The sequence below is a fragment of the Xenia sp. Carnegie-2017 genome, unplaced genomic scaffold, assembly GCF_021976095.1.
Source record: "Xenia sp. Carnegie-2017 unplaced genomic scaffold, XeniaSp_v1 HiC_scaffold_19, whole genome shotgun sequence".
Classification (NCBI taxonomy): domain Eukaryota; kingdom Metazoa; phylum Cnidaria; class Anthozoa; order Malacalcyonacea; family Xeniidae; genus Xenia; species Xenia sp. Carnegie-2017.
In genome coordinates this window covers 5,319,014-5,333,771 of record NW_025813481.1, presented here as the reverse complement: position 1 = coordinate 5,333,771, position 14,758 = coordinate 5,319,014, and the positions used below count along the sequence as shown (strand labels likewise).

General features: G+C 33.4%; 4 protein-coding genes and 1 long non-coding RNA gene across 5 annotated transcripts; 3 read left to right on the top strand and 2 right to left on the bottom strand.

Annotated features, from left to right (window-relative positions):
• Positions 1-5,526: 5,526 nt before the first annotated feature.
• LOC124439592 lies at positions 5,527-6,630 on the bottom strand. The gene is made up of 4 exons (XR_006946367.1): positions 6,594-6,630; positions 6,407-6,510; positions 6,197-6,305; positions 5,527-5,652 (listed from the first exon to the last, which is right to left on the bottom strand). It is a non-coding gene; the product is annotated as an uncharacterized LOC124439592 (long non-coding RNA).
• A 183-nt stretch (positions 6,631-6,813) lies between these two features.
• LOC124439588 (WD repeat domain-containing protein 83-like) lies at positions 6,814-8,618 on the top strand. The gene is given in 6 exon segments (XM_046989856.1): positions 6,814-7,311; positions 7,398-7,576; positions 7,641-7,795; positions 7,798-7,816; positions 7,892-8,136; positions 8,407-8,618. Coding segments are annotated over 6 exon segments (906 nt in total). The 5' UTR covers positions 6,814-7,008; the 3' UTR covers positions 8,412-8,618.
• An 82-nt stretch (positions 8,619-8,700) lies between these two features.
• LOC124439587 lies at positions 8,701-10,646 on the top strand. Its single transcript, XM_046989855.1, has 2 exons — positions 8,701-9,389; positions 9,802-10,646. The coding sequence occupies exons 1-2, from the start codon at positions 8,726-8,728 to the stop codon at positions 10,224-10,226; spliced, it is 1,089 nt and encodes a 362-aa protein (XP_046845811.1). The 5' UTR covers positions 8,701-8,725; the 3' UTR covers positions 10,227-10,646.
• LOC124439590 (serine/threonine-protein kinase Nek7-like) lies at positions 10,229-12,937 on the top strand. The gene is made up of 11 exons (XM_046989858.1): positions 10,229-10,491; positions 11,016-11,182; positions 11,260-11,322; positions 11,436-11,492; positions 11,571-11,624; positions 11,700-11,743; positions 11,842-11,906; positions 11,983-12,090; positions 12,166-12,260; positions 12,344-12,457; positions 12,523-12,937. Exons 2-11 carry the CDS (start codon positions 11,039-11,041, stop codon positions 12,628-12,630), a joined length of 852 nt encoding a protein of 283 aa, XP_046845814.1. The 5' UTR covers positions 10,229-10,491; positions 11,016-11,038; the 3' UTR covers positions 12,631-12,937.
• Positions 12,938-13,055: 118 nt separating this feature from the next.
• LOC124439591 (proteasome subunit beta type-7-like) lies at positions 13,056-14,751 on the bottom strand. Its single transcript, XM_046989859.1, is given in 12 exon segments — positions 13,056-13,266; positions 13,328-13,454; positions 13,526-13,585; positions 13,657-13,715; positions 13,792-13,907; positions 13,975-14,021; positions 14,093-14,186; positions 14,272-14,330; positions 14,408-14,446; positions 14,541-14,602; positions 14,605-14,621; positions 14,696-14,751. Coding segments are annotated over 12 exon segments (822 nt in total). The 5' UTR covers positions 14,737-14,751; the 3' UTR covers positions 13,056-13,165.
• Positions 14,752-14,758: the final 7 nt, after the last annotated feature.

The following is a 14,758-nucleotide window of genomic DNA, read 5'->3' as shown; positions in this document are numbered from 1 at the left end:
TAAAGGAATGTCTTATACCTAATGAGGGGGGGGGGCAAAAATCCAACAGTGGGGGCGGAATGTAAGGCTAAGGGGGCCTCTGCCTTCCAGTTATATAGTTAAAAAAGGCCCTGTTTGGAGTGTCGTATAATATAATTAATATTTAGCTGCAAAAATATGACTTTAACGTCACCACTAGATAATATTGAACGTCCATAAACTTTCTCGTAAAGAATGGATGAAAACTCTTAAACTAGTTCATTGTATCACCGACATGTGCTTGGAGCTTCAATTCAAGCTTCGTTGTCATTTTGCAGATGCATCAAGCAATTTAGTGACTTAATTCTGTGTAGGCTTCTCTCATCATAAAACAAGAAAATGTTTGAAGTATTCTGGAATTCTGTATCTTTCATCTTGAACGATTGTAGTATCGAATTCCAGCAGTTGCAATTACTTGGTAATATTGGATTCAGGGCTAGGAAACTACTTCGTCATATAGCACTAAAATTCCAAATCGTGAAAAAGTTCGAAGTAAATAATACAAAATAAGTAATTTTATTTTAACTATGTTGATCAGATATACTTCATTCAGTAGCTCTACACGTGCCGGCGACAAACATGTACGCATTACGTACCTATTTTTCTAAAACGTATGCTCTTTGTTTTTAATAAACGCAGTGTTTTGGGAGATATACCCAAAGGCCAAGAGATAAAAAGAAACGTGAATATTCATGATAGCTACAATAAATAATGTTATGACAAATGACATCGCTTGGCCCCAAATTTGGACACTGTTTTTTTTCAAAACAAAACGAAATGGGAGGGAAAACCGTTTTTTTTCAGGTAAAAAACCCTCCAATAAAAGAAAAGATCAAAAATTTAGAAAAATTTTCTTAAATTTTTGTAGTTTTTGAATTTTTCATATTTTTGTTGTTTCCAATGATCCCGATGATCTACTTTAACATGCAGCGTATTCAAATCGTGCGTTACAGTCGTATAGAAATTTAAATTTACAGAGAGACTATTGACACAGCAAATATTTTGTGTTCGAACAAAAGAAACGCAAACTTTGGTAGAGAACAAAATATGAAAGAACGCAGAGTATTAACAAAAATTTTTAAATAAACGAAAATTGACTTGCATAAAAATCATTTTTGATGTTTTCTAGACTTCATTCGATTGAAAATTGCCATGTTGCTTTATTAAGCCTTTCATTAATAGCTGGCTTTCACTCGTGTGTTTCGTCAGAAAATTCAACAATTGTGAAAATTTAGTTTTACGGAAATTTCTAACGGTTGAATTTGAAAATGCGTTACTGTTGAAACTTCTAAAAATTCGCAGTTGCAACTTTTGTTATGCTTTCAATAAAGACGCTTGCTTCTTGGTGCTTCTTTTGGTCGTTTATTCATTGTCGAGTTAGTAGGCCCACAGACATAGCTACTCTATAAAAAACATGTTATAAACGTCAGTCTAATTAATTAATGAATAAAAACAGAAATTAAATATATTGAAAAGAAAAAACTTTAAATACCTGATTTTCAAGCGTTGTCCTGGTCCGTTTGATCCAGGCGACTTAGTAAGTCTCTTCCCTTATTTTTTTTATCGCGCAATTTTTTCGTGGATATAATTAAAATTTATTGTAAATTTTTTTTTGTAAACGTTAAATAAAATAAGTAAAAAGTAGCGAGTGAAAGCCAGCTTTTTTTCACAGCAAGTGACATCTTTTGTTAACATTTTTTTTTGGTTGTTTTCTATGTTTTAGGTTCAAACAATAAAAATAGACCATCAGGATCTTTTTTAACTATCTCATGCAGTTACGCATACAACACTTATCTACTCAACTTACAAACCACAAGACATAGATCGTGTATTTCCACTCGCTTGTTTTCCATCTTCGTAGAGCATAGTCCGTTTATACAGTCATAACACTTCAATGCTAATCTTCATACAGTACATATGCCGTTATGCGATGTTCATTCAATTCTTGGATTGCAACCAATCACCAGGGAATTATGAAGCAGTTTGAAACGCCCACGTCGTCTGGTGCCAACAATGGCATTAATAAAATATTCTACCGTGACAGCCATGTTGGTGGTCAGATATAAAAATTTTAGTCATGACGTCAATCAAAGAGATGTCAACTCATTCGAAGGAAAGCCCAACGAAGGAAAAGGGATCACTTTAATACCCCAGTTATATCATCACTCAAAGAATGTTTAGTGCAGAGTTGATCTTCTATGAATATCAGTTGGCCACCTTTAAGTGGGCTCATATAACAATGGGGCCCATCATCATTATATGAACAAACAACTGACATCCACAAAAAATCTAAACTACAAATGAACATTCTTGGCCATGAATCACCATGACACATGAGTAATGACAAACTAGTAAGAGTAATAAAATGAATGACAGGTGGTAAAGGGACTTTCACAACTCCATCCATGTGGGATCTACAATATAAGAAAATATAAAACACATGTTACGAAATTTCATAATGAATAACTGTGAATATGACGTTAGTTGGCGTTTTTTAATTCTTAAACAGATATAATGAGAATAAGCAAATTACAATTTATTTTCTGTCTGACTATCCAAATGGTAGAACATTCACCTACATTGCACGAATAACTTTAGTCAGTTGAGTTCGAAAGATGCAACAAGTTTCCAACGATCAAAGGCTTAACATCATGATCAAAACGTTTTACAGTGAACGTTTATATAGCACGAGGCCTATCCTAAAACCAGTCGATTATTCCATGTAGCTCATACCTCAGCACTTCGTCAGTAAAGAGACAGATTATGACTTTCTTTCACCTTAAATTGACTAATTTTCCGTTGTCGACATTTCCTTAATTGACGTCATGACTAAAATTTTATATTGTGATTGGCTCCTTAGGAGCATGTCAACTTTCACAAAGACAATAAGTAATCCTTAAATGCGTTTGATTAAAAAAATTTAATTAGAATCTTCAGATTATATTGCGTTTTAATGTCGTTATGCAAAGCAACAATGCATGATGCTGTAAGATTAAGATTCACGAGACTATGAAGAAATTAGATACTAGACTTTAATTTTGTCCAAATATTCATTGAATCTTGCAGTCATATCTTGCTATGTTAACTTCACGAGAGGATTTTGCTAACTTCAGGAGAGGATTTTGTTAACGTCAGGAGAGGATCTTGCTAGGTTAACGTCAGGAGAGGATTTTGCAAACGCAAAATAATCTGAAGATTCTAATTAATTTTTTTAATCAAACGCATTGAAGGATTACATATTGTCTTTGTGAAAGGTGACATGCTCCTAAGGAGCCAATCACACTAAAAAATTTTAGTCATGACGTCAATTAAAGAAATGTTAACAACGGAATATTAGTCAATTTAAGGTGAAAGAAAGTTAAATTCTGTCTATTTACTGACGAAGTGCTGAGGTATGAGCTACATGGAATAATCGACTGGTTTTAGGATAGACCTCCTGCTATAAAAACGTTCACTGTAAAACGCTTTGATCATGATGTTAAGCCTTTGATCGTTGGAAACTTGTTGCATCCTTCGAACTCAACTGACTAAAGTTATTCGTGCAATATAGGTGAATGTTCTACAATTTGGATAGTCAAACGGAACATAAATTGTAATTTGCTCATTCTCATTATACTAGATTAAGAATTTAATCGCAAGCTAACGTCATATGCACAATTATTATCATGAAATCTCGTAACATGTGTTTCATATTTTCTTATATTGTAGATCCCACATGGATGGTGTTGTGAAAGTCCCTTTACCACCTGTGTCATTCACTTAAATTACTCTTACTAGTTTGTCATTACTCATGTGTCATGGTGATTCATGGCCAAGAATGTTCATTTGTAGTTTGGATTCTTTGTTGATATCAGTTGTTTGTTCATATAATGATGATGGGCCCCATTGTTATATGAGCCCACTTAAAGGTGGTCAACTGATATTCATAGAAGATCAACTCTGCACTAAGCATTCTTTGAGTAATTATAAAACTAGGGTATTAAAGTGATCCCTTCTCCTTCGCTGGGCTTCCTTTGGTGATTGGTTGCAATCCAAGAATTGAATGGACATCGCATAACGACATATGTACGAATGAAGATTAGCATTGGAGTTTTATGACTGTATAAACGGACTACGCTCTACGAAGATGGAAAACAAGCGAGTGGAAATACACAATCTATGTCTTGTGGTTTGTAAGTTGAGTAGATAAGTGTTTTATGCGTAACTGCATGAGATAGTTAAAAAGCATACTGATGATCTATTTTTATTGTTTGAACCTAAATCATAGAAAACAACCAAAAAAAAATGTTAACAAAAGATGTCCCTTGCTGCGAAAAAAATAGCTGGCTTTCACTCGCTGCTTTTTACTTATTTTATTTAACGTTTACAAAAAAAAGTTTGCAATAAATTTTAATGATAAACACGTAAAAACTGCGCGATAAAAACATAAGGGAAGAGACTTACTAAGTCGTCTGGATCAGACGGACCAGGACAACGCTTGAAAATCAGGTATTTAAAGTTTTTTCTTTTCAATATATTTAATTTCTGTTTTTATTCATGAATTAATTAGGCTGACGTTTATAACATGTTTTTTATAGAGTAGCTGTCTGTGGGCCTACTAACTGGACAATGAATGAAGGACCAACAGAAGCACCAAGAAACAAGCGTCCTTATTGAAAGCATAACAAAAGTTGCAACTGCGAATTTTTAGCAGTTTCAACAGTAACGCATTTTCAAATTCAACCGTTAGAAATTTCCGTAAAACTAAATTTTCACAATTGTTGAATTTTCTGACGAAACAAACGAGTGAAAGCCAGCTATTAATGAAAGGCTTAATGAAGCAACATGGAAATTTTCAATCGAATGAAGTCTAGAAAACATCAAAAATAATTTTCATGCAAGTCAATTTTCGTTTATTTAAAAATTTTTGTTAATACTCTGCGTTCTTTCATATTTTGTTCTCTACCAAAGTTTGCGTTTCTTTTGTTCGAACACAAAATATTTGCTGTGTCAATAGTCTCTCTGTAAATTTAAATTTCTATACGACTGTAACGCACGATTTGAATACGCTGCATATTAAAGTAGATCATCGGGATCATTGGAAACAACAAAAAACATGAAAAATTCAAAAGCTACAAAATTTTGAGGAAATTTTTCTAAATTTTTGATCTTTTCTTTTATTGGAGGGTTTTTTACCGGATCTATCGGTTTTCCCTCCCATTTGGTTTTGTTTTGGAAAAAAAAACAGTGTCCACATTTGGGGCCAAGTGATGTCATTTGTCATAACATTATTTATTGTAGCTATCATGAATATTCACGTTTCTTTTTCATTTCTTGGCCTTTGGGTATACCTCCCAAAACACTGCGTTCATGAAAAAAGCATACATTAAAAAAATAGGTACGCAATTCGTACATGTTGGTAGCCTGCAAGTATATAGCTACTGAACGAATTAGATTTAATCAACCTGGTTTAAAATAAAATTATATATTTAATGTAATTTACGTCATTTGAAAAGGCTCTTTAGTGTTATATGACCAAATAATTTCCTAACCATGGAATCCAATGCTACAAAGTATTTGCAAATACTGGAATCCGATACTTCAATTGTTGAAATCGCAAAATGACAACGAATACACAGCGTTACGCCTTTCACTCTTAAAAAGAAAAACAGAATGAAATCTTTCTTCAATCATTTGTTTCTTCGTGGACATGCGTTAGTCATATTTTAATATCAGGAGGTTTGCCTTACGTTGCAAAATTATTTGCTTTTGAATGGTTTTCAGTGGAAATGTGAGCAAAAAAAAAGCTTAGGACTATTTTAGACTGAAAGATATAAGTAACAGGACTTGTTTTTGTTTGATTTTATTATCATGTTTTCAACTTTGACAACTATGCAATAAAAGTTTAATTTTGCTGAGTTTAATTAGTTAGTTTTACGCTGTTGTGTTATTTAGTTTGATTTGTATTTTGGTCATATCTTAATTTTCGAATACAAATGCCTAGTTTTGATACTTCAAGGTATAATTTCACTTAACTGAAGAAAAATATTGGTTAATTTTGCACTTTTTATTGCTTTTGTTTTTTGTTTAGACAATGAAGCGTTGTCACAGACAACGACCTTTACCGTAATCATCTATAAAGGTATAATTCATTGTGGATAAAAACGCAAGTGACAAAAAACTTTGCATAAAAACCCACCTTGTACAACGAAAAGCGAAAACGAAAAGTTCCGCTGTGGCGTTAGTAGGTATTTCTTTACTGGGTCCTCTACGTCTTTTCCGAGTTCGTGAACGTCTTTTTTCGTCAGCTTTAAAAAATAATCGTGCATGAAGGTATAAATTTTTGACTTGGAAATACGCAGCTATTATTTGAGGGTAAATTGACAAAATTTTGGTAAAAATACCCTACCATGTACGTTGAAAAAGTTCCACAATGCCTTAACTCTTTGCCGGTCGTCTGCGTCTTTTCTGACTTCTTGAACGCCTTTTTTCAACAGCTTCAAAGAAATGAACCTGTTGTTAAACAAGTTAAATGCATTGTGATGTTATAAATCCTACTAGTTCGGCAAAAAATAGGAATTTGGTGCAATACTTACAAATACGACTGTATTCCATCGCGCTTCTTCTCTGACTGAAGGGAAAATGAATTCAACCGTCAATCAAATGTGAAGAGCGGGAACGCTAATTATGTCCTTTTAAGGTCATCAAAACGCCATTGGTCAGATATGGTCATGTGTAACCTAGGATCGTATTTATTCGTAAACATTCGTAAGCGACTCGAACTTCCGATTGTAGAGCATCATTGTTATTATGATATTCAATGCAACAATAAACTTATTATTACATCTCTCAAAAGATGTTATTATTTATAGACTTTAATGCCTTTACCCACCTGCCTAACACATTGCTATGAATTAGAAGCTGCCTTGAAGTTAGGCCCAGGGTAGGCCTATCTATATCACTATCTCAGCCACAGGTCTGAAATCTCGCCACTTGACCACACTGCACAAAATGGCAACGCTACCAACAACCGTTGTTCAAGAATTATATGGCCATGAAGGACCTGTTAGGGCTGTTCGTTTTAATGTTAACGGTAATTATTGCATCACTTGTGGTAGCGACAAACTGTTGAAATTATGGAATCCTTACACTGGTACTGTTCTGAGCACTTATACTGGACATGGTTATGAGGTTCTAGATGCAACAGCATCAAATGATAGCAGCAAAATTGCATCGTGTAGTAGCGACAGAACTGTTGTACTTTGGGATGTATCAACAGGTCAAATTGTTCGTAAATTTCGTGGTCATATCAGTGTAAGAGTAATTTTTGTTTAAATAAGTTTTACTCAGCTGAGATATCAACTTACTTTACCCCTCACCCCCCTCCTTTTTTTTTCAAGCGAATAAACTGTGTTCAGTTCAATCGTCCTGACTGCTCATTGATTTTATCTGGATCTTACGATTCAACTGTACGTGTATGGGACACAAAATCCCGGAACATGGAACCAATTCAGGTTTTAGAAGAAGCTAAAGACAGCATTACTTCTTTACATGTTTCCCAGCAAGAAATCTTTACTGGGTAAGTGAGATGTAGAAGACTCGGTTATTAATGCAACTAATTTATTTATGCATCAATACCACAGGTCGGTGGATTGTAATTTACGTTGCTATGACATCAGAATTGGAAAGATGAGAGTGGATCATATTGGGCAACCTGTGACATCAGTAAGATTATCTAGTGATGGTCAGTGTGTACTGGTGTCCTCTTTGGATAGTACAATACGACTGATGGATAAGGAGACGGAGAAATGCTTAATGAGTATGTCATAGTTTTTCTTTTAAGTTGCACGTATTTCTAACATTATCATTATTTGACTTAAATACTTCATTTTAGATTCACTGGACATGAAAATACAAAATACAAACTAGATTCATGTCTTTCCCACACAGATAGTGAAGTTATCAGTGGTAGTGAAGATGGTCGAATTTGTTTTTGGGATTTAATTGAAGGAAAACTTTGTCATACAATAAATAAAGCACACAAGACAACTGTATATTCACTATCATTTCATCCTGAAAAATCAAACATGTTGTCAGCTTCATCAGATGGAACTGTAAAATTATGGGGAGATAAGCCAGGTCATTGTCTTTGAGTTTTGTTTAGATTCTGTTAATGCAGTATTTTTGTTATTCAAAAGATTTATCAAAGTTATTTGAAAAGTTTATAAAAAATATTTTGTGTCTTTTAATGCAACATTTGTTCTTTGAGAAATGTGTTGTTCCAAACGATATTGATGTATGTATTTTTTTGGTGTAATAACAATGTTCCATATGTATTTTCATGACAATCGCTGCAGGAATGGCAAGATTGAAGTAATTACTCATAATTCATTGAAATAATTTTTATAGTTTGAGAAAAAATTCTCACGAAATGATTAATTATTGAATATGGCATCGCACGTGAATGGTGTGTTTTCCTTGTCTCGTGAAAGGCTTTCTTGCAAGAACTTGCGCTTCCTTTTCAATGATTAATATCCATCGTAAAAGAAAGAACTTCCATATAAATGTAAATTGCAAAAATGCGACTTCCGACTACACTCATGTTAGCACTCGAAAGCTGCGGCGAATTTATGGCGTGGGATGGACACCATTCTCAATAAAACTGTAACACGCACATTAAGTTTTCGCTGTGAAAACGTATTTTTCACAGCGTACAACTTACAGAAGAATGTTGAACATAAGCACATTAGAAGAGGACGCGATGATGGTACAGAATCATAGCACATCACAACCGACGACTAAACACCTGCCTGAGAAAGTTTGGAGAGCACATTGGATCGTGTTTAGTATATTATTTCTATTAACTGGATGTTTATCGTGTATATTACTCTTCAAGTCAATCCGTTTTGCTTCAAATGTAACTAGAAGTTATCGTTTGTCTGTATTCATAATGATTCTTGTTTTATGCGTGTCTCGTGCAATCTATCTTGTCTTGAATCCTTATGAAGTTAACATGGCTCTGGCTTGTAACACTCCTATGATTATTTTGAGGTTAATCTATGCTGTTGGACAACCATCCATAGCCACTGGTTTTGGTTTAATTCATGCTTCATTTCTTCGTGTTGTAAAGGCCAAACATTACAATCATGAACCTTTACTTAAAACATCCATAATTTTGATCATAGTGGCGTTTTACTTTACTTTTGGTGTAATATCCCAAATTATTTCTACTTTAATACCGGGAACGATCAATATGTTTCTAGCATCGGCCTTTGTAGCTGTTGTTGGCTGTTCTATTGTCACAATTACTGTATTGTACAGTGGGTTAAGCATCTTGTTCACTGTTTCAAAGAATCAACGAATGTTAAAGTCGTCTGGCCCTTCTATTACAGGTTCGTTAGTGCTATCGTGTTTTATGAGTTTAAAGGTGTTTGAATCTTTTTCATTTGAACAGTTTTGTGGGATTACTTGAGAGACAACGACTAATAACCGCTCTAATACTATGATGTGATTATAAAGAGCCACCTTTTATCTTGCCGCGTTTAGGTAATGATCAATTATTTTTAACGAAGGTGAATTTAGCAGTTGGTATTTCAAGTACATCTTTGTAAGATGATCTTTGTTAGTATTTGTCATGATTATTAAATATATTTCAATACAGTTTGCATCCTGATTATCAATATTTTATTTACTAATTTTTTTACACCGCTTACTGAGAGTTAACTCATAAAATCCCTTTAATTAAAACTCGTGTGTACAACAAATTAAAAATCTTTTTTAGTAAATTGTCTTTGATCTTTTTAGCATCGAAGGAAGACCTACGTAAAGCAAAATCTGTGGCAAAAGTTGCGCGAATTACCTTGGCAGCGTCAATGTTTTGCGTCGGCTTAACAGTCATGAACAGCGTGGCGTTTGTTCATATGTTCAAAACTATGAGCACTGTCGTCTTTTGGGCGAAACACTGGCAGTTTATTACATTTGTCACATGTGCTCGCTCGCTTGAAATTGCAATGGCACTGACACTTCTTTACGCTTCGACTTACATAAAATTAAATGTTCGTGCTTTCGCTACGTTAAGGTTCCATCGATTTACAAAGAAAATGCGTGCGACACGCCCTATTTCAATTGGTACAAATTCTACCTCAAGAACTTCAGAATGTGTGGAAAAAGATGTGTGGAAGACGACGGTTTCTTCTTCAAGCAATAGACCACAATTTATACAATCATGAAAACTATTAGATGCTCAGATTCGACTTTATGAATCAAAAAGTGTGTTTGAGATGTCTGTTACGTATACGTAGGCATGCGCAGTAGAAAACCACTAATCACTTTAATTATTCTCGAGTTCTTTCGCGAATTCTCGTATTGTCCTCGGGATATAAACATTAAATCGCGCAGGAGTTAACAGTTAAAATAATTTCTTGCCATTTTCACATCTTGTCATTTTTTTCATGGCAACGAAGTTAATGAAGAAATGAACTTTAACTACTTATGGTAAATTTTTGTTTAACTGCTTCCAATTGTTATGATTTGATCTTTCATAAACTTGTTGTCATGCGTAACAAAGTACAAGTATAAACACTGAGACCTATATTGTAGACATACATTGATTGTTTTGATAACGTTCATAAAGAATTCTCTGAATTTTATGGTATTTTCTGTTTATTATTGCCTTTACATTTTCTCACGGTTTCTATTTGGTACGATTCTTAAATTTGAATGATTACACAAAGCAAGGTGAAATTTGTTGAGTACAATTGCCTTGTAGCAATTTTAAAACGCTACAAGGAAGAGATTAATTTTTCATTATATTTTTGTACACGATTTGTTTATTTAAAATAGTATATTGAAGACTTATAACCTCATAGCTTTTGAGTTTTGTGCGTTTAAGAGTGCGGTATACGAGTGTCTTGAGCTTCGAGTTGTTCTTTGTCATTTATATAAATATAGTAAAGTGAGACAAAGAAAAATAGAATGGGATGAATTTGCGTTTTAATGATTGTAAACCTTTTGTATAGAAAGAAATATAGAAAAAATAATCATGGCAACTATTGATGATGATTCAGTATACAGCACTTTGTCAAACTTCGTGGTTGAGAAAAAAATTGGTCGTGGACAGTTTAGTGTTGTCTATCGAGGAAGATGTGTTGCAAATGATCAGATTGTTGCTCTCAAGAAGGTTCAGGTAGAGAATTTATGAATTTTTTACTTTATGCAATATATTGAATTGCAACAAGCTTTCTATGATAAATATAATTGTAGATCTTTGAAATGCTTGATGCTAAAGCAAGACAGGATTGTATAAAAGAAATAGAGTTGTTAAAGGTACTGATGAAGTAATCTTTTGGGTTTTTGAATTTTAAGCAATTTTTTGTCATCAGTAATTATTTTAAGAAGTATTCTACATGTTTTTGTCACTGCAATAATGATTTCTTTAGCAACTAAACCATCCCAACGTAATCAAATATTTGGCATCTTTTATTGAAAATAATGAAGTATGTGTTTGCGTTATTATTTAACCTTTGGGAGTTTTTTGAGTTTTTCTCATCTAAACAAAGTTTCTCTTCATTCAGCTAAACATTGTTCTCGAGTTAGCAGATGCTGGTGATTTGTCACGAATGATAAAGGTTTTGACACAATAAATAATTTATATCTTGTGTTTGTCTGCATGTCTTCATTTTATTCGTGGGCATTTCTTACAGCATTTCAAGAAAAATAACAAACTTATTCCCGAGAAAACAATATGGTATTAAATACTTTTTAAACAGTACTTATTCATTGCAACTATGACTATTTATTAGCTGCCACACAGTTTGTGTAAACTTTTAAAGTGATTTCATTTAGGAAATATTTTGTTCAACTGACTGCTGCATTGCAACACATGCATTCAAGACGAGTAATGCATCGAGGTACATTATTTTGAATAGGTTTTACAAATTTCAGTGATTTTATGAAAAAGTTTAAGATATGAAGTTTTTTTATTAGATATCAAGCCAGCCAATGTTTTTATTACTGCCTCTGGTGTTGTAAAATTGGGTGATCTTGGTCTTGGAAGATATTTTAGTTCTAAGACAACTGCTGCTCATTCTTTAGGTTCTCAATCATTTACGATAATTTATCTTTAATGTAAATGATTCATAATTTGACACCCATGATGTGTAATTTCAGTGGGAACGCCATACTATATGTCTCCAGAAAGAATTCATGAAACTGGTTATAATTTTCGTTCCGATATTTGGTCCTTAGGATGTTTACTATATGAGGTATTGGAATGAAACTTTTATTTATTTTTTTGCAAAACTGACCTAGCCTTAATTTGATGCAATATTATTCTGGATTGTTTCAGATGGCTGCTTTGCAGTCGCCTTTCTACGGTGATAAAATGAATCTTTACTCACTGTGCAAGAAAATTGAAAAATGTGACTATCCACCATTGCCATCAGATATTTATTCCAAAGAGGTAAATAATTGAAAGAATTCTATGACACTAAAACCATTCTAAATTGTTTGATTTTTTAATTACAGTTGCGTGATCTTGTTCAAGCTTGCATCACACCAGACCCTGATCACAGACCTGATGTTGAGTATGTCAATGAGGTAGCAAATCGAGCTTTTCAAGCATTTTTGACTTGAACTGATAGAAAAAATATAGAGGCACAACAATTGAATTTAAAATGAATTAGTATGATGATGTGGTGTGGAGGCTAAATTTTATTTCTCAACAATTTATTTGTACATGTTAAATATTACCATGTTTAGTTTTGTGATTACAAAACTTGATGAGATCCTCATGGTTTTTAACAACTTCCACCACACTTGTCTGCCTTGTCCATAGCAATACTAATATATTTCTTTTTATACAATGTGTAATAATAATGGTATTAATTATAGTAGGCTTAAAGTACTTTGTACAACCAATAAATTTTTATCGCTTTCAAAATTTAATGAGTCAGTCAAATTGTAACTAGACAACAAACTTTTTTGAGGTTGTTTTAACTTGGTGGAAAAAATGAAAAAATAATCTATGTTGAGGTCAAAAAAATGAAGGGTCAAGTCAATAATTTTAAAATGGTTTTAATGAATGAAGCTGACAGCACATAAAACATATTTATCATTTCACAACAAGACATAGCGAAATACTTGCATCATTAGATAATTCATAGCTTCTCTACACAACTTCACTTGTCTCCATAGCTTCATCAGTGGTTGAAGCAACTGTCGTTTGAATAATGTCCCATTTGATTGGCTTCACATCTTTACTGAGCACAGCTAAAAACACAATTATTTTTAATAATTTTTCACTCAAGTTTTTGTAAGGTAAAAAATCTACCTGTTGTCCCACGGGGATACTTGTATTTCCCTTGACGTACACCTTTTTGATTGGCAACATCATAAGGACGAAGATATTCAACACCTTCTCTTGTTATAACGCAAATATCAATATTGCTGCCCGATCCCTAAAATATTGAAGCATCAGGTCATAAATAGCAAAGAAAATGTTCTAACACTATGTATATTAATAAACTACCAAATCATTAAATATTCCAGCAGCTATAGCATCACGCACAAGTGCTTTTCCATCATCTAACTGCAAAAAATTAAAGACTTTACGTGGACAAAAATGAAAATTGATGTTCTAAGGAAATTAGCAAAGATTACCTCCATATTTGGTTTATATCTTGACTCAAATACAGACATTGCAGCAAGAGATCCAGAACCTTAAATAACAACAAACTTTATAGACTAGAGCAATGATGTTAATAAACTTTGAAAGACAAGGCTGACATGTCTTACCCATAGTAACAAATGGTAGTTTATCAGTACTGCCATGAGGATAGATAGTATAAAGATGTGGCCCATTATAATCAACTCCACCAAGAACTAACGCAGCACTGATATAACCTTGATATCTGAAGAAAATATTGTGGATCATGGAACTGAAGAATACAGAGAGAATTTATTAAACCAAATATTCACCTGAAGAGAAGCTGTTTCAACATTCGACATGCTGACACAACAGGTGCCTGGTTAAGGGAATGCGTACAAATGAATGAATGTGAAAAATATCCAACTATGCAGAAACATTGATACTAACCTGTCGACCAGTGTTTAGACTATGCAATTCAAGATTGGAAGAAATAAGATTTGTCACATATTCTGTATCTGCAGCAGTTCCAGCTCCACAACAACTAAAATAACATGAATATAGTGATATTAAATGATGCAGGTATTTTAAGTCACTGCTTTTAATGGCTATTTATGTAAAGTACATACTACATATTTGGAGCAATGTAATGGATTTTCGAACAGTTTTTATCCGCAACAATTGTATCCTAATACGAAAAAACAAATTGTGAAAATTTATGTTTAATATACGTTCTTATACCAATAAATTAATACATAAAAGAACCTCAGTTGCTCGTGTGTCGGCTCCAAGAATGACACCATCCTAAACAAAATTTAAACATTAATTAAAATTTGCGTTGTAGCCCTTGGTTGTCATGAACTATGTCTGTCCAGGGTCTAATTTTTAATTTACTTACTTTGTAGACTATTCCACAAATTGTTGTGCCTGTTTTGAGAGCTTTCGGTGTCTTTAATCCATTTTTTCAAGAAGGAAGTTTCTGCAACATCAATGCAATAGAGGAATCAAGATAGATGTAAAGAAGAGCATAAAGACAAAGAAGAAACAGTTCACCTTCTGCAGTTTTCAAAATTAAAACCACTTTCGTTCGCCATCTTGAGTTTCGCGAAGCTTCCA